The 25635-nt window shown below is 39.6% G+C and overlaps 1 protein-coding gene across 5 annotated transcripts in view; it reads left to right on the top strand.

The window, feature by feature from the left end:
* The window catches only part of THSD4 (thrombospondin type 1 domain containing 4), a 691564-nt gene that overhangs the window by 540117 nt on the left and 125812 nt on the right, over window positions 1-25635 (top strand). For all 5 annotated transcript variants that reach the window (XM_077123893.1, XM_077123894.1, XM_077123895.1 and 2 more), the window contains one exon: window positions 11436-11640. In XM_077123893.1, the coding sequence (XP_076980008.1) occupies window positions 11436-11640 (205 nt within the window). The remainder of the gene's footprint in view (window positions 1-11435; window positions 11641-25635) is intronic.

The following is a 25635-nucleotide window of genomic DNA, read 5'->3' as shown; positions in this document are numbered from 1 at the left end:
TAGCCAGAAACAAAAGGACAAAAACTGTATGATCTCACTAATAAGAACTAAGATCAATGAGTGAATTTTGACAATTGAATTGAGAACACAGGTTATCCGGAGATAGGAATGAGGTAGAGATTTGGCATTTGGTGCTGAGGAATACAGATTTTGGCGAGAGGACTAATTGTAAAAATTCAGAAATGGTTAGCACAGTTCTACCTGATTGTAGCATGATAATATAAATTTGTTAAGAACATAAAAATGTTCTACACAATGGGAGACATACACTGAATGAAGCTGAATGCAAGTATGATAGGGGAAGAAGGGCTAGGGGTGCATAGGAATCCAGAAGGAGAGATCAATAATAAAGACTGAGACAGTATAATCTAGGAATGTCTAGAGTGGACAATGATGATTAAACATACAAATAACAAAACGTTTTTGCATAAGGGAGAACAAATGGGTGTCAGTATTGCAGGGTGTTGAAAATAGGTGGTATGTAGGAAGAAGTACAGTCAATGCAAGCTAGGGTCTATAGTCAACAGGAACATTGTAATGTGCTTCCACTGAATGTAGCAAATGCATTATGCGAAAACTAAATGTCAGCAGGCAGCGGGTCATGGGGAAGGGGTGTGGATTCTTTGTAGAAGAAAAGGAAATGTCTATAGATTGATTATAGTGGTGAAGGCATGTCTGTACACTTAGGTTGGATTGGATGATATGTGACTGAAACTGTTTAGAAAATGAACAGAGAGAGAGAAACCCTGCTGCTGTTCAGATCCTCCGTTACCAGGAAAGATTGTGATCTCAAACAATTTTATTTAATGTTCTATGAAGCCGCGCCTCAGAATACTACTTTTTTGGAGTACTTTGCTACATGTTTGTGTCACCTGTAATTTGAGACAGGTGACTTAGGGGCCGAACCCATATTAGGTGTGGTACTGTTAAGTGGAAAACAGATTCTGAAAACCAAAGTGCAGAGTAAGTTTATTGAGCTAAGTGTCACATGTGGGAGCAGAACTAAAAGTTACTGCTTAAAGAAAAATGATGGGGAAACAGTTTATATACCTGCTTAGAACAAAGAAAGGGTATGGGGGAGCGAGGAGGGGAAGACAAGGAGGACGTGTGCTGTGGGAGTTGTCTGGGCAGAGCATCTTGGGGTGTCATAGATCTGCCCAGGCAGAATGTGTAGGAATGGGCTTATCTGGTGAAGATTCGCAGGCTGGCTGCACTTGTTTAGCACAGTTTCTCCTTTCCCATGGAGGTAGAGGTCTTAATTAGCACCACAAAGGTTGGTTAGTATATCAGCCTGCCTCAGTCATTTTTCTGCTTCTTCTTTGTAGTTTCCTGAGGAAGAAAGGAAGTTTAAGTAAATTAAGATGGTTAGTAAAGCTGTTTTCCATTCTATCTTTACATTCCCTCCTTTTTTTAAAAAAATTTTAAATACCAAAAAAACACCAAACGCGAACATTCTAACTTTTGATCATTCCGTTCTACATATATAATCAGTAATTCACAATATCATCATATAGTTGCATATTTATCATCATGATCATTTCTTGGAACATTTGCATCTATTCAGAAAAAGAAAGAAGAAAACAGAAAAAAATTCATACATACCGTACTCCCCACCCCTCTCCCTCACTGATCACCAGCATTTCAATCTAAATTTATTTTAACATTTGTTCCCCCTATTATTCATCTTTATTCCATATGTTTTACCGTCTGTTGATAAGGTAGATAAAAGGAGCATCAGACATAAGGTTTTCACAATCACACAGTCACATTGCAAAAGCTGTATCATTATACAATCATCATCAAGAAACAGGGCTACTGGAACACAGCTCCACATTTTCAGGCATTTCCCTCCAGCCTCTCCACTACATCTTGAGTAACAAGGTGATATCTATTTAATGCGTAAGAATAACCTCCAGGATAACCTCACTCAACTCTGTTTGGAATCTCTCAGCCACTGGCACTTTATTTTGTCTCATTTCACTCTTCCCCCTTTTGGTAGAGAAGGTTTTCTCAATCCCCTAATGCTGAGTCTCAGTCCATTCTAGGGAGTTTTCTCAATCCCTTAATGCTGAATCTCAGCTTGTTCCAGGATTTCTGTCCCATGTTGCCAGGAGGGTCCATACCCCTGGGAGTCATGTCCCACGTAGACACGGGAAGAGCGGTGAGTTTGCTTGTTGTGTTGGCTGGAGAGAGAGGCCACATCTGAGCAAGAAAAGAGGTTCTCTTGGAGGTGACTCTTAGGCCTAATTTTAAGTAGTCTTGACCTATCTTTTGTGGGGTTAAGTTTCATATGAACAAACCCCAGGATTGAGGGCTCAGCCTATAGCTTTGGTTGTCTACACTGCTTGTGAGAATATCAAGAATTCAACTTGGGGAAGCTGAATTTTCCCCCTTTCTCACCATTCCCCAAAGGGGACTTTGCAAATGTTTTTTTATTCACTGTTCAAATCACTCTGGGATTTATCAACATTCCCTCCTTTTGTAAGACCAGGGGGGATTATTTTGTTGGTTAAGGCCTTGGTAAGCTGGGGACACAGGTGAAACAAAAAGCAGTTTAGTGGCTTTTAGTCATTGAGACATGAAGTCAATGAGCCATTGAAGGATTCTGGGCCAAAGAGGAGCAGAAATGCAAGCATCATTAAAGAGGAGATATGAGAAAGTGGGAAAGCATCACTGTGTTACAATTTATTCCGTCCCATTACTCTTACAGTCTTTCTGCCACCTCTTCCGCAGAAGTCCCTGAGGGTGGGGACAGGAGTCTACAGCTTGCGACATTGAAAAATGAGGCCACAACTACATTATAAACAGCAACAAGATAGATAAATCATCAATACTGTCAGTGTACCAATGAGAAGTGGATAACTCCAAAGCAGGGGCGGATTCATGAGCCAGGAGGAAAAGAAGTCCACTAATTTTCTCTTTTAGATATGGTTTATAGACATTCGTAAGTATGCCGAGGCATTAAGTGACGTTTGCTTGTTCATCAGGTGTATATGAGCGGCACACGGTGCCAGTCATGACACAATACCACTGCAGCAGCCGTGTGCATGTCTAAAGCCATATCGTTTTGTAACACTGCCTCTTTTTTGTTGTTCAATTTCTCTATTTAAAAGGGATATATTTGGTACTTTTAAGAGCATGAGCAGTGAAATTAGCTAAAGCTTTTACCTGTGTTAGGGCATTTAAAGCTCCAGCACTAGGGAGAAAAATACCAGGGGCCTATTCCCACCACGCTACAGAGCATTTTATTCTTAGGCCTAAACAATCCTGTAAGGGCAGGCAGATTTTGGGGGTGCACTAGGGCAAAACTTTATGACTGCTTCCTGGCAGCAAGGAGTATCTGTCCAACAGTAGAGGAGGTACAGCCAACATGTTTTCCATATAACCAACCAGCACCTAGGGGAGCAAATATACTCTGGCTCATTTAAAGCTGTTTTATTTTCCTGTCCATTTGTTCCACCATACAGTGATGTTTTGATCACATCCGCTGTGGACAGCTGTCTCATGGGCTCGAGCTCAGCTAAATCAGAAGCGTTATGTCTTTGAGTACACAAAAGAGTTTTGGCATTCAGGAAACCATGCTCAGCAAACCATCCAGGTCAAAGCATCCTAAACAGATGTCACAGATGGGCAGGTCTTGTCTAGATGTTCTCTAACAATAGAAATGACATATTGAACACAGAGAGAATAGTTATAGAGAGTATTAGAATTAGGTAGTTGCCACCTTGGGGGGCATGGGTGAGTAACAGTTTTTATCTAAATATTTCAGTTTACTAAAGACAGTGGAAGACTATTCCATGGGAAACCAGAGCTACTTGAAGCTGGAACATAACTGTATACTCAGTCAATCTGGTTATGGAAAGCCACTATGGCTACAGCTCAATCAAGGAAAACAGATGAGCTTAGATGAAACAGGAGAGAAGCCTAGGGGCTCAGATGTAAATGTTTAGTGAGTACCCAAATGGAGAAGTCATTTCCTGTAAGTGAAATTACTGCATGACTTTCTCCCATAGGGCATAGGGTATCTGCTGCTAATGGGCGAGTGTTAGGCTTACGGTACCCCACATGCTCTCCCTCCATAGGAGAAGGCTTTAGTGCCAATCGTGTCCTTTTAGGTTTTAATAACATAGTTCTGGCTGTTATTTCCCCAGTGGATATATTCCATGTGCATCCTTCACATTTAGCATTGCTGCTTGTTTTAGAACAGAAAGATGGGCTCCAGGGTTTGATTGGCCTGTTTCACAGCACTAAGCAACACAGCCAGTCTGGAAGCAGTGTTTACTGAAGAGCTAAGGTGATGGAGCTCTTTTTGGCAGGCGGGGTTACAGATGTCCGTAGTAGCAAAATGTTTGTGTCCACTTTGGGGGCATGACTAGAAGATATATGTGATTGACTGTTTTATAGTTTGTGGACCATGAAAATTGGCTGTACCAATAGCTCAAATGGGGAGATGCTATGTGCAACACCTGGAGCTTGAATATGTAAGCACTTCAGCTAAAACAGAGGTCCAGTTTCTTTCTTATATTTTTCCTAGGGCTATGTTAGTTAATGGGTAGAACATAATATATATACTTGCCTTGCTTTCCTTTAAAAGTCTCTTTTCGTTGAAGATGAAGCACTGGCTTGTAGTTGTTTGCCAACACTTTCAGAGAAGCATCAGAGTAAAATAATGTAACTGACAAGGAAATTTGTCTTTTCTGTGACATATAACATTTGTAAAACAACTGAAACCATAACTAGCAGCACTACATTTTATCTAACATTTTGCAGACCAGTAACCAACAGAAAGTTAGAAAATCCCTTTTAACTTCAATTACATTATCCAAACATTTCTTATGCAACTTATATCAAATGAATTTAACCATTTTTAGCATTTCACCAATTTTTTAAAATTTTTTATTAATTAAAAAAAAATTACAAGAAAGAAACACAAACATTCCCAACACATACACTCAGCAATTCACAATATCATCACATAGTTGGATATTCATCATCATGATAATTTCCCAGAACATCTGCATCAATTCAGAATCACCAATTTTATTTTTACAAGATAAAAGAGCAAATCCTTTGCAACTGTTTTGAATAAAAAGATATCTCTTAGGGTTTGACTTTGAGAAAGCATAATGTTAAAAGTTGTCAGGTTTGAAACAATATTTTGTTCCTTATTTAACTGAAGTTAAGGAAAAGACAGTTCTTTTAAAAGTGTTAAGACTTGATTTTCTTAAACAAGTAAGGACATGATGAAGTCAACATAAAGAACAAGAATTTGTTCTGATAAAACACAGACATTTTGCTTTTTGTTTTATACTGATTATTTAGAAAAACTTTTTATAACTTCCTACTAAAATAGATTAATAATTTAAGAAAACTATTATTTTAATTGAGAACTAGATTTTTATTTACATCAATATATTAGTTGATGCTAAGTCTTTAAAAAAATTGTATAGATTCATTAAATCTTCCCAACTTTGACCACAAGACATAAATTTTCTTTTCCATGAACATTCTTCAACTTTCTATATGTATTGAAGTTGCAACTGAGAAGTTAGGATTTAAGTAATGATTATGATTTCTGAGTCATTATATAGATATTCCTATACCTGATATTTCTGAACTGTAGCTCAGTCGCCTCACTCTCTGATAATGATCGTGTAGCCTTTATCTTGTGTTCTGTTGTTTGTAAGAACCTTATGACTGACCTTTACTTGTATCATTTTATCTTTTTTTCATCTTTAGAGTTTCATGATCACTAAAGACAGCCCTTCACATTTATTAATGAATGGCCTTGCGTCAGCCCAGAACTAACCCACCCCAATTCCAAAGTTATATTGATAATTAAAACTGGATTAACTAAAATGTGCCCACCTGACATTTGCAATAAAGCTTAGACTTTAACCTGTAAGTGACCTATACCTCATTAAAATATTTAAGATCACTCCCATCATCATTAAGACCACCATTTTCTTACATACATTCTATGACTAAGCATCTAATTCATTTATGCATGCTTAGTAATTAGACCACCTCTGATCCCGTTATCTGGAGCCATTGTACTCATATCCTAAAACCTGCACTTTTTTTTTTTTTTGGTACTATAAAACTATCAGGATTGCTGCAGTTTAGGGAGACAGATTTTTAGGCCAATAGATCATCTGATTTTCTGCATCCCACCTAGCAATAAACTCTTTCTCTTTTTGAAACCCCCATGTCTCAGGAGTTGGTTATTTGAGTGCTTTGGGCAGAGAATCCACCAACTTTGTCTGGTAGCAAGGTTTTTTCCTATAAATTCTTCTTTCTTATGTTATAGCAACCAGTCATTTAGGATAAAATAACTCTTTTGTTTCTTTGATAAGGACATTACCTTATCCTACTTAAATCCTGTATACCTTACATACTTAAATTGCCAGAATGATTCTGGAAACTGTTCTCAAGTAAACATTTTACAGCATACAATTACCATCAAAATTCAGCTTGTTAGAATAATGCTATTTATTTTTTAATAAATATTTAAAACCTTCAGTTAATGCATTGTTGAAAGAGTTATATACAGTCTTTGGCAAGAATTGATGGCACTGTCCCCTAAAAAAACAACAAAAATGATTTAATTTTATATGAATTTTGAGGTCCATGAAGATATCTTGTTTTCAGGGTTTTGTAAAATCCTTTAAGGGCATGCTAGCTTTACGTGCATGCCTGCTGCTATAGTGCACTGAATGAGAGTGAAGCCAAGAACAAGCTTCACAATCTTGTATTAGTTATTAAATCAGAGTATGTGAGAGGGATTCCTAATGCTTTTGCCCTTCTCTGTACCCATTCTTTTTTTGTAAATATAAGGCAGTGTTCTAGTTTCCTAGCTGCCAGAATGCAATATGCCAGAAACAGAATGGCTTTTAAAAAGGGGAATTTAATGAGTTGCTAGTTTACAGTTCTAAGGCCAAGAAAATGACTAATCAAAACAAGTCTATAGAAATGTCCGGTCTAAGGCATCCAGGGAAAGATACCTTGGTTCAAGAAGCTGATGAAGTTCAGGGTTTCTCTCTCAAGTGAGAAGGCACATGGCGAACACAGTCAGGGTTTCTCACTCATCTGGAAAAGCACATGGCAAACACAGCGTCATCTGCTAGCTTTCCCTCTTGGCTTCCTGTTTCATGAAGCTCCCCAGGAGGCATTTTCCTTCTTCATCTCCAAAGGTCGCTGGCTGGTGGACTCTCTGCTTCTCATGACTATACCGTTCTGCTCTCTCAGAATCTCCCACATTCTCCAAAATGTTTCCTCTTTAACAGGATTCCAGTAAACTAATCAAGACCCACCCAAATGAGTGGAGACACGCCTCTACCTAGTCCAGTTTAACAACCACTCTTGACTGAGTCATATCTCCAGGGAGATGATCTAATTACAGATTCAAACATACAGTACTGAGTAGGGATTAGAAGAAACAGCTGCCTTTACAAAATGGAATTAGGATTAAAACATGGCTTTTCTAGGGTACTGTGCTGGTTTGAAAGGAATTATGCCCCCTAAGAAAAGCCATGTTTTAATATAAATCCCATTTCTTAAAGGTAGAATAATCCCTATTCAATACTGTATATTTGAAACTGTAATGAGATCATCTCCCTGGTTGATGTGATTTAGTTAAGAATGGTTGTTAAACTGGATTAGGGGATGACATGTCTCCACCCATTTGAGTGGGTCTTGATTAGTTTCTGAAGTCCTATAAAAGAGGAAACACTTTGGAGATTCAGAGAGACTCAGAGAGAGCAGAACAATGTAGCCATGAGATGCAGAGAGTCCACAAGCCAGCAAACTTTGGTGATGAAGAAGGAAAACGCCTCCCAGGGAGCTTCATGAAACCAGAAGCCAGGAGATAAAACTAGCAGATGATGATGACATACTTGCCATGTGCCCTTCCAGTCGAGAGAGAAGCCCTGACTTCTTTACCACGTGCCTTCTCACTTGAGAGAGAAACCCTGAACTTCATCGACCTTCTTGAACCAAGGTATCTTTCCCTGGATGTCTTTGATTGGACATTTCTATAGACTTGTTTTAATTGGGACATTTTCTTGACCTTAGAACTGTAAACTTGCAACTCATTAAATTCCCCTTTTTAAAAGCCATTCCGTTTCTGGTATATTGCATTCCAGCAGCTAGCAAACTAGAACAGGTACATACATCCTTTCACACTGGCACAGACAGCTTCTTCAGCAGGAAGGATAGCTGCAACTGTTGACACTAGAATTCTTACACATAAAATAAGTGACTTTTTTAAATAAAATAAAAGCGTCAGAAAACAGAGTTCCTACTTGGCAGTTTAGTAACAAATCCGCAAAGGCCTTACTAGGCTATTTGCTCAACAAACAGATTGACTGGTCAGAGAAATAGTAGAAAATTCTCCTACCTGCTGGTCAAAAACAACAGAGACCATAACAGAGAGCCCCACCATACTTCAGCTCAGTGTTGAATTTGACCTTGACTGCAGCACAGCAGGAGTTCAAAGATCTGAGAGAGGCTAGCCCAGTGAGCCAGACAACAAACCCAGAGAAGATGGACCACAAAGGATTCCTGCTGGTACCAAGCGCTTCCCTGAGCTGCCGTCCCAGCATCTGCCTTCGAATCCCGCTTCTGACCCCAGACTATCAGGTTGAAAACCACGGTGCAGAATAAGTTTATTGAGCTAAATGACGTGTATGGGAGTACAACCAAAACAAAGTTGCTGCTCAATGAAAAGTGGTGGGGAAAGTTTATATAGCTACCCAGAAGAAAGGGCATAGAAGGAACAGGAAGAGGGGCAAGGAGGATGTAAGCTATGTGGGTTGTCTGGGGCAGGGCTCTTTGGGTGTCATAAATCTGCAAAAGCTGCCAGGCAGAATGTACAGGAATGAGCTTATCTGGTGAAGGTAAGCAGACTTGCTGGACATGTTTATCACTGCTCCTGCTTTCTCATGGAGGTAGGGGTCTTAATTAGCACCACAGAGGATTGTTGGCATATCAGCCTGTCTCAGTCATTTTTCTGCTTATTTCTAGTTTCCTAAGTAAAAAAGGAAGTTTAAGCAAATTAAGATTATTAGTAAAGCTACTTGCCATTCTTACTTCACAGTACTTACCATGGTTCCACAAAGATCCTTTATATTAAAATCCCAGCATGATTCAGCTTTTTCTCTCCCAGAATCCAAAAGGGGTATGGATTTGGGGGACAACTTCACTGTACTATGTAAATAAACTTACAGCTCTCCCACACCTTCCCTATTCTTTTTCCTTGTGTTATTTACCTCATTTAACACTAAATACTCTCTGTTTTATTTACTTGTCTTGTGTGTCCTGTTTGCTATCTGTGGCCCCCATCCCACCTCTTAAATGTACATAGGATCTAGAAAAGTGCCCTTCCTGGTGCATTAGTTCCTAGGACTGCTGCAACGAATTACCACAAACTTGATGCCTTAAGACAACAGAAATTTATGGTCTTAACAGTTCTGGAGGTTAGATGTCTAAAATCAAGCTGCCAGCAGGACTGTACTCCCCGTGAAACCTCTAGGGGAGAATCTGTCCTTGCCTCGTCTAGCTTCTGGTGGTGGCTGGCAATCCCTGGCATTCCTTGGCTTCAGCCTCTGCCTCCGTCGTCCATGGCATTCTCCGTCGTGTCCGCGCTCCTCTTCTCATAGGGACGCCAGTCATGTTGGATGTGGCTCACTCTAATTCAGTATACCACATCTTAACTTGAACACCTCTGCAAAGGCTCTGTTTCCAAAGAAAATCCATGCACAGATTCTAGGGTTAGGAATTTGATATATCTTTTGGGGGGTGGGACACCATTCAAGTGATGACACTCAGAGTAGGTGTTTCATCAATATCTATTGAATGAATGAAATAGTTAATTTCCATACACCCACTAGAATGGGTATTACTGAAAAAAATAGTAAGTGTTGACGATACAGAGAAATTGGAACTTCGGTACATCATTGGTGGGGATGTAAAATGGTGTGGTCATGACGGAAAACAGTTTGGTGGTTCTTCAAAAGGTCAAATGCAGAACTACCATGTGAACTGGCAGTCACGCTTCTACATATATACCCAAAAGAATTGAAAGCAGAGATTCAAACAGATATGTTTACATCACTGTCCATAGCAGCATTATTCACGGGAGCCAAAGGGTGGAAGCAACCCAAATAGCCATCAACAGATGAATAAACAAAAGGTAGTAATTACATACAATGGAATATTATTCCCTCATAAAAGGAATGAAGTTCTGATACACGCTACTACATGGATGACCCTTAAAACATCATGCTGGGTGCAAGGGGTAGTTCAGAGGGAGAATTCTCACCACCACGCGGCAGACCTGGGTTCAATTCCCCATCCACGCTTCTCAAAAACAAACAAGCAAGCAAAGCAAACAGAGAACAAACAAAAATTCAACAAATGATGCTGCAATGTCGGGAATCTCACATGGAAAAATAATGAAATGTGACCCCGATATACAGCATACAAAAAAAAAAATCATGCTGCGTGAACTAAATCAGATACAAAGGGACAGATATTGTATGATTCCACTTGTATAAAACAGCTAGAATATGCGAACTGATAAAGATAGAAAGTAGACCAGAGGTTTAGGTGGGAGAAGCGCGGATATGGGAAGTCAGTGCACGATGGGTGCGGGTTTCTGTCTGGGGCACTGAGAAAGCTCTGGAATGGACGCCCGAGGGTGGCACAGCACTGGGAAGGTGGATAACCCCAGTGAATGGAACGCTTGGGAGGGTGGAATAGTGCAACTCATGTTGTGTGTGTGTTTCCACAATGTGAAAAAAGAGAGAGCCTAAAGAGGCAATAACAACCAAATGCAACATTTACTGGACTGGTTCTGATAACGGAAGAGAACATGCCCAAATGGACGTTATTGGAACATGTGAAAAAATTGGTATATAGGATGTAACATTCAGAGCCTTATTAAATTTCTTGAACTTGATAACTTCACTTAAGGTAGTTATATGAGTGAGTATCCTTGCTCTTGGAAAATGTACTGAAATATTAAGTGTTCAAGAGGCGTGATTTATAAAACCTCTGCTCAAATGTTTAGAAAATAAACAGTTTTCTAATGGAAGAGATGGAAGGTTGGGTGGTTGGATGGATGGGTGGATAGACGGAATGATAAGGCAAATGTGGCAGCATGTTACAAATTGGTAGATCTGGGTATCTTGGTGGAGGGGGTGTGCTGGAATTCTCTGTGGGTTTTGTATTGTTTTTTCAACGTTCCTGTAAGTTTGAAATTATTTCAAAATAGAAGGGTTATTTTTAAAGAATGGACCTGCTCATCTGCAGAAGCTGAGTGAAGCAGGGTCAAGGTCAGTTGTTCAAGTCCCACCAGTGTCTTCCCTCTGTCCCCTCTGTCCCCTCTGGATGCCTGTTTGCTACAGGAGTCTTCCATTTTCTTCCTCTTGCAGAGTATCGGCTGTGACGACTACCTAGGCTCTGACAAAGTGGTGGACAAATGCGGAGTGTGTGGAGGTGATAACAGTGGCTGTCAGGTTGTGTCAGGCGTCTTTAAGCACGCCCTCACCAGCCTGGGCTACCACCGCGTGGTTGAGATTCCCCAGGGAGCCACAAAAATCAACATCACCGAGATGTACAAGAGCAACAACTACTTAGGTAAGTCTGTTTTTTTTTCTCCCAGAGGAAACCATCTGTCACTGCCAGGGGACTTACTCCTCCCAGCATCGTGAGATGGAGCGACAGTGTCCAGAGGTCCCTGGACATGTAAGATGCCACTGGGGAGTGCCAGAAGGACCGACTGGTCTCCTTCTTAAAATTAGAAGTGTGGGTAGAAAAAGTAAAAGATTCCTTCTGAGACAAGTAAATATTTAATATTTACACATTTAAACTAGGCTTTGTTCCTTCTAAGGAAAACATGGCTACTAAATAGATAACAGGGTAAATTTTTTCTCTGAGATGGTGGAGGCCCTTTGCAAAGCCGGGAGACACGTTAGTCTTTGTTCTGTTGAGACTTGAGGTGGGGCCGGGGCGGTTGATGGGCCTGTCTGGACCTTTAATCCCCAGGGATCTAAAGCAAAAGTCAGTTTTCACTTCTTTCTGATTTAGCTGCCTGTGATCGGTCACAAGCCTTCAGGTAAGTGGTAGTATGTTTGTCTTCTGAATAGATAGATACTGGGTCTGCTGAAACCCTCAGTATCATAAATCTTGAAAAGCCATTTTTAACTCATTTTCTTGCCAAAAAAAGAGATCTTTGCAACTTTCTTTGGATTTGGGACTGTTTGCATTCCATGCAAAACAAACCAAGCAGTCATATAAATTAGTTTTTACCAATTACAGATACATATAAGCTTGCATACATCAATTTAAATAATAGAAGAAAACAATTTCTTAAAGGCATTTAATGAACAGCAGTATTCATTTTTATTTTAAAATTATTTCTTTAACAGTGGCTTACATAGCACAAATTATGTGCCAGGCAACATTCTTGGTGTTGTGCATGTATGAAATCATTGCACCTTTCCAGCAGTCCTAGGAAGTAGGAGCTATTCCCATGTCTGTTGTACAAATGAGGAAACAAGCACAGAGAGATTACATAACTTGTCAGGGTCACCCAGCAAATAAGAGGTGGAGCTGTAATTGGTGATCTCCCATGATAATATCCTTGGGCTGTTATCAGAACTCAAGTTCTGAACTGGTATCCTCTCAGAACTGGTTCACCCTTGGCCGTGCAACAGTCAATGGCTGCAGCAGTTGAAAGATCATTAGTTTTGCAATTTTCAAGGATCAGGATCACCCCAGAGGATAACTCCAAATCCAGGAACTCCAGATTCTGCAGAACTTCCTTTTCCACCCAAATGTAGCCAAAACTAACTTCATTTGGTTTTACTGGGCAAAGAAGGAAGTATGACACATGGAACTTTGAGACAAACCTATTAAAGTAGAAAGTTGTTCGTTTGCTCTGGCAAACCCAGGAGCCACCAAAGTGGCGATAAGCTTGTTTGCCCAGTGACTGGGTTTGTTTATTATTTCTAATGGCAAAACAGAGTCTTTGTGTGTTTCTTCCTTTCTTTTGTACTGAGATCACCTCTCCATAAACATCCTGTCTCCTGGAATGGAAAATGTTCTTCTGGGAGATTATTTGAAGTGTTACTGTGTTCGAATGCAGCAACAAACAATATCACTTTTAATGAGCGTGTGTTGTTTTTAGTACATTTTGGCTGGACTGGTTAATCCTATTCACTAAGCAGTTGTTGAGCTGTGCCCCCTGGTACATATCAAGGGGATGTATGAATGGAAACAGCTCTCACAGTCAATGACTTCACCTGGAATATGGGACTAAGAATCTTGACCTCATAAGCAGTCTTGAGAATCAATAGGATAGCAGATGTTCAGGCCCCAGCAGAGCCCCTAGCACTTTGCAGTTAACAAATGTTCATTCCATCATTTTGTTTCTCAGAAAGCTTGTCAAAGTGTCAAAGCTTCCTGGAATAGAAACTCCCTCTCCATATAGAAATGATGAAGGGGAGACAGAGCGAGAATGGATGTACCACGAGTCATTGGGAGGGTGATCAGACAGACAGTCAAGCCCAGCTTCCCGTTCCCAGCCTTCAGTGGGGTACACGAGCAACCCAGAGAGCCCACTGCAGAATCCCTGATACCGTGTGGGCAAAGGAGGGGAGCAAAACTAGAGCAAGCTACAGTGAAAGTGGCATCCAGAGGTGATGAACCCAAATTTCTGTCCATAGCACTTAAGTCACCCAGCCTGTGTTTTTCTTTCTTTTCTCCTTTTTTTAAAAATCAAAATATAATTCACATACCATAAAAAACGCCCTTTTAAAGTTTACAATTCACTGATTCATCACAGGTGTTCTCTTAACCCATTTATCCTGCCAAATTCCTAGCTCTGTGAAGCCTGCATATATTTGTTTAAAGTTAATTTGCATGGAATTCCTTGAGATTATGGATAAGCCATTATTAGAGCACAAGTGTATCTAACTATAGTTGAGCTTTCCAATAACTTTATTGTTTACATTACACATTTTCAAACATTGAAACATTTTTTAAGGAGGTAGATATGCCGTGGTTTTGCTACAGTTTTCCAATTAATGATGAAGGTTTCCTTCTTCTTACCTTGTGATTTGTAGTGGTATAAACTGTATTTTCTATAAAATTTGACTTGGCGCACAAAATGGAGTCCGCTGTTTGCATAAGTGTTTTTTGCAGAATAGACAGTATAGAGGAAATAGTTCAAATTTGTATCATTGCTTTTAAAATTTTTAGCAACTTTTTTTCAGTGTCTTATTATTTTCTAGAATTCTGTGTAGTTATTTGTAATGCAAATCAAACTTTTCCTTGTGAAATGCTTGGTACTTTGTAATTACTGATTCCCCAAACTTGATATGAAATAGAAAATGGGTTTCTATAAAAACAGACAAACCTGCATAGTTAGTGCTGGAGGAGAAGGTTTAATTGCCTTGTTTAAAAAAAAAAATTAACGCTTAATATTTAAAAGACTCGTACGAGGCTACTTATGTCATGCTGTATGTTCATATGTCCAAAGTATTTTCACATGTATAGTTATCTTTGACCTTTAAAACTAGACTGTTTGCTTCCAAAAAGGACATGCTATTATTTATTCACAATGCAATTAGAGAGTTAGGATATGAAAATCGAGATTTAAAAATCAAAAGCAAAATAGAAAAAGGAGGTGTGTGTATCAGAAATGTTAGCTAATGCAGTACAGTGATTATATATTGAACTTAACTCTGAATTTGTGGCTCAGTTTGATGTGATGGACACAGAATTGACCCTGCTATGCTTAGAGTCTCACAATCTGAGGTCTTGCCCTCGCTTTGCCATAACTCACAGAAGAACTGCCCCAGGCAGAGCTGGCAGGGGGAGGCAGAGTGGCTGCTCCACAATGCATGCTGTTTCTTTTAGTAAAACTGGAGAAACCCTGACATTTACTGGTGCACATATTTCAGCAGATAGAATGTTTACTTATCTCATTTTATGTGGGAAACAAATGAAACTTTGCAACATGCTCCAAAATATAGACTGTTGGGTAATTAGTTTCCTAAATCTTTTTTTTTTTCATGGAAAAGACTGTTGAACATCGATATCTCTTGTACACTATGCATTCTCCTTTTGAATGTAAATTATTCTGAACCCAGCTATTTGGAAATAAAACATTTTATTAGGATGATTGACTTTTTTTATTACTTGCCTCTAATAATATGCTGTAAATTATTTTAGCTGAAATATCAAAAGTTTGTCATGGTTCTGTCAGTTCAGTTTACTAATGTCATTATGTAGCAATTAAGAAATCAGACATGAAACTATACTAAGCAAAAACTGATTATATAAGATGTGTACTACCTGCCAACACGTTAAATGGTCATTGTTCTAGTTTGCTAGCTGCCAGAATGCAATATACCAGAAACGGAGTGGTTTTTTAAAAAGGGAATTTAATAAGTTGCTAGTTTACAGTTCTAAGGCCAAGAAAATGTCCCAATTAAAGCAAGTCTATAAAAATGTCTAAGGCATCCATGGAAAAATACCTTGGCTCAAGAAGGCCGATAAAGTTCAGGGTTTCTTTCTCAAGGTACATGGTGAATATGGTCAGGGTTTCTCTCTGGGCTGGAAGGACAGATGACGAACAAGGCATCATCTGCTAGCTTTCTCTCCTGGCTTCCTGTTTCATAAAGCTCCCTGGGAGGCATTGTCTTTCTTCATCTCCAAAGGTCACTGGCCAGTAGACTCTGCTTCTCGTGGCCATGTCATTCTCTGCTCTCTCAGAATCTCCAGCTTTCTCCAAAATGTTTCTTCTTCTATAGATTTCCAGTAAACTAATCAAGACCCACCCAAATGGGTGGAGACTCATTTCCACCTAATCAAGTTTAACAACCACTCTTGATTGAATTACATCTCCAGGGAGATGACCTACTTATAGTTTCAAACATACAGTACTGAATAGGGATTAGAAGGAAAGGCTGCCTTTACAAAATGGGATTAAGATTAAAACATGGCTTTTCTAGGGTACATACATCCTTTCAAATCAGCACAGTCATGGTCTTAAACTTGGAAGGGATTTTTAAAGATCTATACGCTTTTAAAATGCAAACACCTTTATTTTTAAGCATTTCCCCCCAAATTCTTAACAATCTTTAGAATGGTTAGCCTTTTAAAAATCAGGTATCATAGAATATCTATAATTTACAAACGTTTATTTACTTTATGATTTGAGTAGCTTTCTTTATGGGAAAGATGTGATGGCTTATGTTTATATGACAATTATGTTCAAAGATTTTTTTCATATGCATTGCAAAAATTTTAAACAATGCAGAAGATATAGAGCAAAAAGATGAAATTCCGTCTTCATGCCAACCCCGACTTGATCCCCTGGCTTCCTCAGAGGTAAATGACTATTCTTAACAGTTCAGTGTGTAAGCTGTACACCTTCATACAATTACAAATTTATATGTATTTCATTGATATTAGCAAACACATATTTGCATTTTTGTTTCTTTACTTTAATAGTGTATCATAGATATCTTTCCATACAAATACATATAAAGCTGCATCATTTTTGTTTTTTTAGTACACAGCATTCTGGGTACTGTACTAAACAGTGTGTGCTAAACTAAAACAGTATTTACTGTACTAAAATAGATGTAATGTCATTTTTTTGACGTGACAAAATTTATTTCAGCATTTCTCAATTGAGGGATGCTTAGGTTGTCTCTAATATTCTATGTTATGTACAAATAATACTTTGGATTGTTGGTTCAAGATGGCAGACCGAGCACATGAGTTTTTCTCCCCTTCCTCCCAAGATTCCATCAAAGTGACCCTAAAAAAATAAAGTACCATGAAAACAGGAAAGGGGGTGTCAGTGAACAGATAATTTTAACAAATTTCTGGAAAACGGAAATCTGATGGAAGAATGATAACTAACAAGGCACAGCAGAGGAAGTCCCAGCCTGGGTGTGCAGGGCGGGCTCAGATGAGGAGGGAGGGCTCAGATGAGGAGGGAGGGCTCAGATGAGGAGGGCAGGCCTGCCTGCCAGAGCCCTAGGAGCCTCCAAGCCAGGGAGGCGGCATGGAAAATGGAGAGTGGGGGGAGGTAATGGGGCTGAAAACTGGGATAATAATTGAAAAACCTGTGTATGGAACAGACAACCCTACACACGTGATCCTGGCATCTACTGCCTCATCGAAAAGCTGAAGAGAAGTAGGGCATGAGTAAGAGTTTTGATGCCCCGAAGAGAGGCTTCACCGTTCATTTGGGAATTGGAGAAAGGCTCAGCTTAATGACTGGTACACTGTCATCTCCCCCTGTGGAACTTCATCTGCTAACAAGCACAGCCCATGGGTACAGAGTTCTTAGCCTTCCTATAGCTTTAATCTTAAGTGTCAGTGGGTGACTGAAAATAACGTAGATGGACAACTAAGGATCAATAGACATTTTAAAAACCTATGGCAGACAAGAGAAAGCCCAAGATATATAACTGGGTAATTTGTTATACCCAGAACAGAGCAAATTCTGGGTAGAAGAAAACATAAAGTTTCAGTGAACACCCATCTCTATCTCTATTATCCGTTCACACTTGTGTAAGTGCTTCAATTCTACAGAAATAGAATTTTAAGTCATATGGAGTGCACACTTAAAATTTTGAAAGATAAAGCAAAACCACTCTTCAAAATAGTTGCATTAATTTATACTATCACCAAAAGTACACACACGCTCACCAGTGCTAAATATTGTAGATGTCCTTAATTTTTAGTATACCTTTTTTACTTGCATTCTCCTGACCACTAACTTTTACTGTTATTTGTACCTCTTCTATGAATTTGCCATTTTCAAATTGTGTTTTTAGTTTCTGTTATTGATTTTAAGGGCTTGTATGTGTTATAAATAATAACCACTTGTGCTCATGTGCAATGAAAATGTTACTTGTTATCCTGTATTTCAACTCAGCTTATGGTATTTGTTACTCCATAAAGTCTTTAATCAAATATGTCAGTCATCTCTTTTATGGCTAGTGAGGTTTGTCTTACTTAGAGGACTTGCCTGTTCTCAAGATTATAAAGTATTTTCTACTGTTACTTTTGTGGTTGTATTTTTCTGTGTGGTTCTATTTGTTATATTTGGATATTTTATCAGTCAATCTGGAATTGATTTTGGTGTGTGGTGTGAGCTCAGAATTTAATTTTGTTTTTTTCCAAATAATTGTCCCAATATTGTTCATTGAATTTTTTCCACTAACTACCCCTACCATATATATTCAATTTACATGTAGATAAATAGATATATATGTGTATTCTCTATTCAGGTCCATTGATCAATTTGCCTCTTCCTGCTCAGTACCACATTGTTTCTATTCCTATAGTTTTATAATAATTTTTATAGGTCAACTTGACCCTTTCCCAATTTCCCACCTACTTTATTGGTTTTTTTCTAAATTTTCTTAGCTATTTTTGGACATTTATTCTTCCAAATACATTTTTAAAATCATCTTGTCAAAACCATTAAAATTCTATTGTGATTTTGATTAAGATTGCAATAAATTTATGGATTATTTTGAAGAGGAAAAATATAAGCCGTCAGTCTTCTCATTCAGTAACACAGAATGTCTCCTCATTTTATGTTCTTTAATAAAGTTTTATGGTTTTCTTCATCTAGATTTTGCATATATCTTACTAGGTTTATTCCAATTTTGTGTTTTTGCTAATTATGGTGCATGAAATCTTTATTTCCATTATATTTTCCAATTGTTCATGCTGGTGTATATGAAAACAGTTTATGTTACATATTTATTTAGTATCTGGATATTTTACTAGACTCTTTAAATAATTCTAATCGCTTTTCTACTGATTGGCTTGGATTTTCTGGGTGGACAATCATGATATCTACAGATGATAGTAATGTTCTTCCTTTCAAATATTCTACTTTTCATTTCTTTTTGGTCTCATTGCACTAGCTAAGACCTCTGAAACACACTTTGGAATAATGATAATGAGCTTTCTTATCTCGTTCCTGACTACAAGAAGGCTTCTAATTAATGTTTGTCAGGTTTCTGGTAGATACCTTTTATCAAAGAAAGAAATTTTTCTTCTGTAACCAGCTTTTAAGAATTCATATTGGAGCTTGCCCTTGTGTTTGTTTCTTCCCGATGGCTGATGAACCTTAGTTGTCAACTTATACTTCTAAGCTCATTGCTAGTGGAGTATTATAAGAACGTTAAATGGGTTTCCTCCAGAGTAACTTACATCCGTTTCTGCAACAGGCTTTCCTCCAAATGGAGGGCTGATAGGTGGGTCCAGAGCCCTGTGTGCTTCCCCTGAGTGTGCCTGGGCAAGGGGCAGCTGATACAAAGCCACCCAGCATCTAGGGGTGTTGTGAGGCTTCGGTTGGATGATTAACACGAAGCTCTGAGCTTGTATCAAGAGTCCAGTATTTATGAATGACCGTTTAAGAAAACTCGAGTCTTCCATATAATGGCTGAATAGAAAACAGCCTTCTCTTCCACCCCTCTGCTGAAGCCTCCAGAATTAAGCTAGCTCAGTTGTATACTTTTATACCTTTCTTCTCAGACACCAAACGCCCACCTGATTTCACGTAAATGTTCTAGCTGTGTTACAGAAATGACTTCTGTTGCCCACCGTGTCTCTAGGAGTAATTCTTTCTTCCTAGCAGAACAGAAAGAAAAAAGTGGATATGATTGTTCAATGAATCCCCTGTGTTGATCTCCTTCGAATCAAGGAATGACTTCTCTGGCTTATAAATTTATAGTGACATCTTTGTTTTTTCCACCCAGACTGCATCCCATGCTTTGAATGGCATTCTGTGCTCTTTCTCCTTAGTCTCTAGTTCTTGACCTTGTCTTACATCTGCAGTCCAGCACTGCCCATAGAGCTGCCATTGCTGGGTGGTTGCTCTTGGAAAAGTTCCTTAACTTTTCTGAGATTGTCTCCTCAGAGGTAAAATAGGAAAACCATTACAATTTCATAGAGCTGTTAACTTTAAATGAGATAATGTATGTGAACTACTTAGCATATGAGTGGTACTCGGAAATAGTTGTTCCTGCACTGCATAGGTCAGTGTCTCCATCCTAGCTGCACATTGGAATCCCAGGAAGAATTTTCTATATGTCAGCACCTAACTCCCTCAGTCCCACCCCCAGAGACTCTAATTTAATTGGTCTGGCACATGGCCTGGGTATCGGGATTTTTTAAAGCTCTCCGGGAGAGTCACATGTCCTGACAAGATAAAGGACCATCTCTCTGTGCCAGTGAGTCTGTCTCAACTGGGGACAGTTTTGTCCCCCAAGGTATGTTTGGCAATTTCTGGAGACATTTTTGATTGTCACAACTGGGACAAAGGGAGTGTTGCCGCTGACATCTGGTAGGTGGAGGCCAGGGCTGCTGCTCAACACCCAGCATGCAAGGGCAGCTCCCCACAACAACCATATTTGGCCCCAAATGTCAATAGGGCCAAGGCTGAGAACCCCTGCCCTTGTGATCACTAAGATCCCTTTTGGTGCTGAAGTTTTACGGGTCACTTATTTCAGAATGGTATTTTAAAAATATAAGTAAATTAAAAATAATAAAGTGCTGTTGGCATGATTGTTTTATCTACCAGTAAGTTTGCATTTACCTGCTCACTCTGAATTCTTCTTTTCCGATGCAAGCCCCCTCCTTCAGTTTATCTTCAATACTTCACGCAGTTTGTTGGTCGTGGGCCCTTGGTTTGCTCATCTCTCACAGCTGTGAAGTTCCAGCTTAAAGTGCTTTCCATTGCCTGCCTTTTTGGCATTTAGAGTCCCTGCTTGCTGTCATAATACATGGCAGAAGAATAAAAGAAAGACAGATAAATGGAAAAGCAAGGAGAGGCAATAGATTTTTCCTTTGAATTCCCATAGGACTTTGGTCATATCTCCAGCTTGACACTTAGCACATTTTATGTAATTGATCTGTTGACATGCCTGTGCCCTCCCCCCGGTGGGCTGTGAACTTGCTGAAGACACACAGTCCAGTCTTAGGGGTTCGTCCTCTCAGTTGTCCTCGTGTGCTTGGAACCACACTGAGCATGGGGCTATGGACATCAAGGCGGCCCCCCTCCCGGGTCCCTCGTGTGCCTGTGGGGCCCGTTTAGGGGTCTGTGCTCAGGCACCCTTGTTCTGCCTGGATCCTGAGACCTCACTCATCGCACTTGTCTTCTGTTACTGTCAAGGCTGTTGGCATCCTGGTCCCCCACCTTCTTTATTAAGCCTCACATTTCACAGATGAGGATACTGAGCCCAGGTTGGATAAGGGACCTGCCTACAGTGAAGGTTTGTGAGTAGTAGAGCCAGGCTTCCAACTCTTGCTCAGGACCTGCATTTGAAGAGTGTGACCATTTGCAAGAAAAAGGGGAGAGTGTGTGTGCGTGTGTTGGGAGGGGTGGAACCTGTGCTGCTTCTCCCTTCCCTTCCCCATTAGAAGAAAGCAGCATCCCACCGGACTCCTCACAGCTTTCTTACCCCTCCACCCTATTCCATCCCCACCTCCATTACCTCAAATGTGATTAACTCATTTTACCCACCCTTAGGTTGAGACTCCTCAGACCAGGTTCCTGCAGTTATATTTAAGTTGCTGGACTCTCTCATCTGCCTCAGCAGAGTTTTTCTGAAACTAGCTTTTTAAGAAATATATTTTTATTGAGAAATACCCATACATGTACAGTCCAAGCATATTATGTAATCAGTGGCTCACAATATCATCACATAGTTATGTATTCATCACCATGATCATTTTTAGAGCATTTGCATCAGTCCAGAAAAAGAAAAAGAAAAAAAAAAAGAATTCATATATCCCATACCTCTTACCCTTCCCTCTCATTGACCCACAGTACTTCAGTCCACCCAGTTTTTACCCTTTATTTATTTATTTTAATCCTGATTTTTTTTTTTACTCATCTGTCCATATCCTGGATAAAAGGAGCATCAGCCCCAAGGTTTTCACATTCACACAGTCACATTGTAAAGGCTATGTAGTTATTCAGTCTTCTTCAAGAATCAGGGCTACTGGAACACAGTTCAACAGTGAAACGAGCTTTTAAAAGAGTTCTTAAACAGCGTAGGACTTTTTCTGGAAATAAAGCATCAAGTGTGTTTCCTGAGAGGAGCATTTAAGCAGGTGATAGGCCCTGCATCGGGGGTCTGTGTCAGGCCCGCAGACACGATGCTGGCATGGGCTTGCTGACCCTCACACCTGCCGCAGGTGGCAGCAGTGGCGCTGGGTGACAGTCCAGCCATAAACAACTAGAAGTGATGTTCTGACTTGCGGCTGGATGATCCTCATCAACGCCAGCAGATGAGAGAAGGTGATCGTTGAGCATTTGATTTTTTTTGTTTGGACTCAGCTCTCACTTTTTCTTTAGAAGTGAGCTTTTATGAGCCCTGTCCAAAACCAAACCTTCACAAAGAGTCCATGCCAAAGAAACTGTGCCTTCTTGCTGTGATTTGGATTTGATCCTGTTGTTTGTTTTCACACTCCTGGACTTAATTTTGCATTACATACTTTCCACCTGGTGTCTGACAGCATGCATCCCTTTGATTTAGGAAAGCTCTGATGACCTTACATCTGTTTACACAGTCTTTCTTTTCACTTTCATGCTTGCTATGCCTTGAAAAGCTTTCAGATACGACAGAGCAGAATGAATCAACTTCATCCCATCCTTTACACCCTTTCTTGCTTCCCATTTTCTACCTGTGGTTGGCACCTAATTACCCTGGGAATTGAAGACTGAGTTTGCCTGCTTGGGCTGGGATTCACCTTTTATTTTGGAGGGAAGAGTTAGGCTCTGGTTTGTTTTTGTTTTAATTGTATCATCTGCCTCAGAAATAGGCAAAACACCCATACCTGCTTTTCTACACCTAATGGGACACTCTCCTCAAATGCAGGGAACAGCTGCTGAGCGGGCTGGATCTTGGGTTGTTGTTGAAAGTGATTTGACTCCCCTGTCTCTGCAGGAAGGACAGCAGGCTGTGGGTAGCAGCGCCACCAGACAGCATCTTCTGCAGAACTGCTAATTGCTCCCAGACCTCCTACCTGGGTTAGGGTAAAAGTTCAAAGTCCATTATCTGTGAGTCCAGCATGGGTAATGCCACCCCTGGGTCCATTCCCTAACCCGCTTTGAAGTGCATCTACACCTTCCCTCTGAATCAAAATCTGATTTGTGATGTTACATCATTGAACTGCCACCTTAGGGAATTAATACAGTTAAGCCCCAAGAGGAGACATCTCAGGTTTAAACAACACTTAGTAAATATAGTTGACTTAATGAAAGAGAAATTACACCTGAGAAAAAAAGTGATTTCGAGGAATCCTTAACCAACACGTGGGAATAACCTCTGTGGTTAGTGCCCTGTTTTGGAGTCTCGAAAGGTAAAATCTGCCTTCCAGGATAGTCCCCTTCCCCTCCCCAGGTTTTGCCTTCCCATAGGAGAAATGGAGCCCCCCTTTCCCTTCTCTCATTAAACAGAACTCCAGCCAGATTCTGTGCTTTTTCTAAACCTTTAATTATTGCTGATAATAATCCTAAAGGGGTGAGCTCTAGAAGATAAGCCTCCTTTCTCCCTCTGATCATGGGCTGCCTTGATTTGTTCTTCTGCAGGTGTTTTGGCCATATGCAGCTCTCAGAGGAACTTCTCACATCTCCCAGTTCTTCCCTATCCTCTCCCAAGTCAGACATTACTCTTTGAATTAGAAATTGTGTGTCATCTAGGATAAAGTTCATTCCTTCTATCTGAACTCTGAGTCCTTGGAAAATATATTTTCACATAGCCCTAGCCCTTCAATTTCCTTTATGGCCTTTCAGTCAAACCTCTGTTGTGCTGTGGGGGCAGAATTTGTCTTTCTGATCAGTATTTATTTTTCCTTTTACCTGATAGTTATATAATCTGAATCAGAAACTGATTTGCTGTCTTTGGTGAAGTAAAGCATTACTCCTGTTCGGACTCAAACCATCTAAATAATTCATTTAAAAAGAACATCCCAATGAATATTCATAAACACCTCCTGTGTGCAATGCATTATGGAGACATGAAGTTGGACAGTGCATAGCCCCTGCCTTGCAAGGTGTTTACAGTCTATTTGGAAAGCCTCTGATGACTTTGTAAGATACCCAGTGCCACGGGAGTGGGAAGGGTGGAGAAAACACTTCTAACAGGATAATCTGATGAAGCATATGGAAGAGGCTGTTTAAACCAGGCTGTTAGAGCAGGGGTTGGCTACCCTTTTCTGTAAAGACATAGATAGTAAATATTTTAAGTTTTGCAGTCCTGTTGTAGTGAAAAAGCAGCCATAGATGATGCATAAATGAATGCTCATGGCTGTGTTGCAATCAAGCTTTAATTTATATAAACAGGTAGCAGTCAAATTTGGCCCTCAGGAGATAGTTTGCTGAAACCCATTTTAGAGGATGGATAGGATTTCATTAGAAAAACTAGGGGAAAGGGATTTCAGTCAGAAGGAGCAGTGCAAGCAAAAATGCAGAGAAGAAGGAAACGTGAGGCATGTTTGAGATACAGTATCTAATAAAATAAGTGAAGGTTTTGGCATTTGGGGTTGCAACTGGAGGGTTTGGCCAGGCCATGGAAGACCTTTCACCCCAAGCTACATACTTTGGATTAATTCTTTGGCAGTGGTCAGCCATTGAAGTCTCTAGACTGGAGGAGTCTCTGTCTAGGCTGGAACAGGATCATAGCTCTGCTCTAAGATCATTTTTTGACAATAGTAGGGAAAGTGGCGAATAGAGAGCCAGTGTCTCAGAAGGGGTAGGTCTAAATCAATAATCTGAGAGAGGAAATGATTAAATGACTAGTAAATAAAGATATTTATATATTAATGGACTCAGTGACTACAAACAATAAATTTAACCTTAATTGAAGATCAGAGTTTGTGTATATGTTAATTATCCTGTGAACATAGAGCTTTACCCAAGGAAATGACTGACTCCTAATAGCATGTTCTTAGCAGGTAGAAATGCTTTATTTGAATTGAATTTCTCTATTTTTAATTATCTCTAACAAATCATATATCTAATAGGTTTCCAGAATTCCAGAATGGCTGCAAGACTAATATATTACCATTAAGATAATTTATTAGCAGTATGGCAAAATTTTTTCATCAAGAAAAAAGGATCAAATCAACCATCTGACTTAAGATTTCTTCTAAATGAGTATTACACATTGTTGTCAGCCTCTCCTTTATTCGTAAAAATGTACATGGCTGATATTAACTTGGAATTTTAGGAAAAATTAGTAGTTATCAGTTTCACTGGCAAAGCATCCGAAGTGCAAGGTCTGAAATGTCTCAATATGAGCAAGATTGTGAGGGTTAAGAGTTGTATGTACCCTCAGCTCTGCTGCTTTCTGGCCTCATGCCCTTGAGACAGTTATTTGACTGACTGCATATATTGTTTTCTCTATCTGTAAAATGAATTGACAGTAATACTTATCACATAGGGTGGTTGGAAGGATTAAATAAGATAATGCCAGTAAAGCACCTAACACTGTGAGTGACATATCATCCTCATTCAACAGGTATCAGACATCATTTGTTCATTGTTATCTTTTACAAGTAAATCCAGGATTATATGGTTAT

This window comes from Tamandua tetradactyla, chromosome 12, assembly GCF_023851605.1.
Source record: "Tamandua tetradactyla isolate mTamTet1 chromosome 12, mTamTet1.pri, whole genome shotgun sequence".
Lineage (NCBI taxonomy): Eukaryota > Metazoa > Chordata > Mammalia > Pilosa > Myrmecophagidae > Tamandua > Tamandua tetradactyla.
This window is presented reverse-complemented; position numbering and strand designations above follow the sequence as displayed.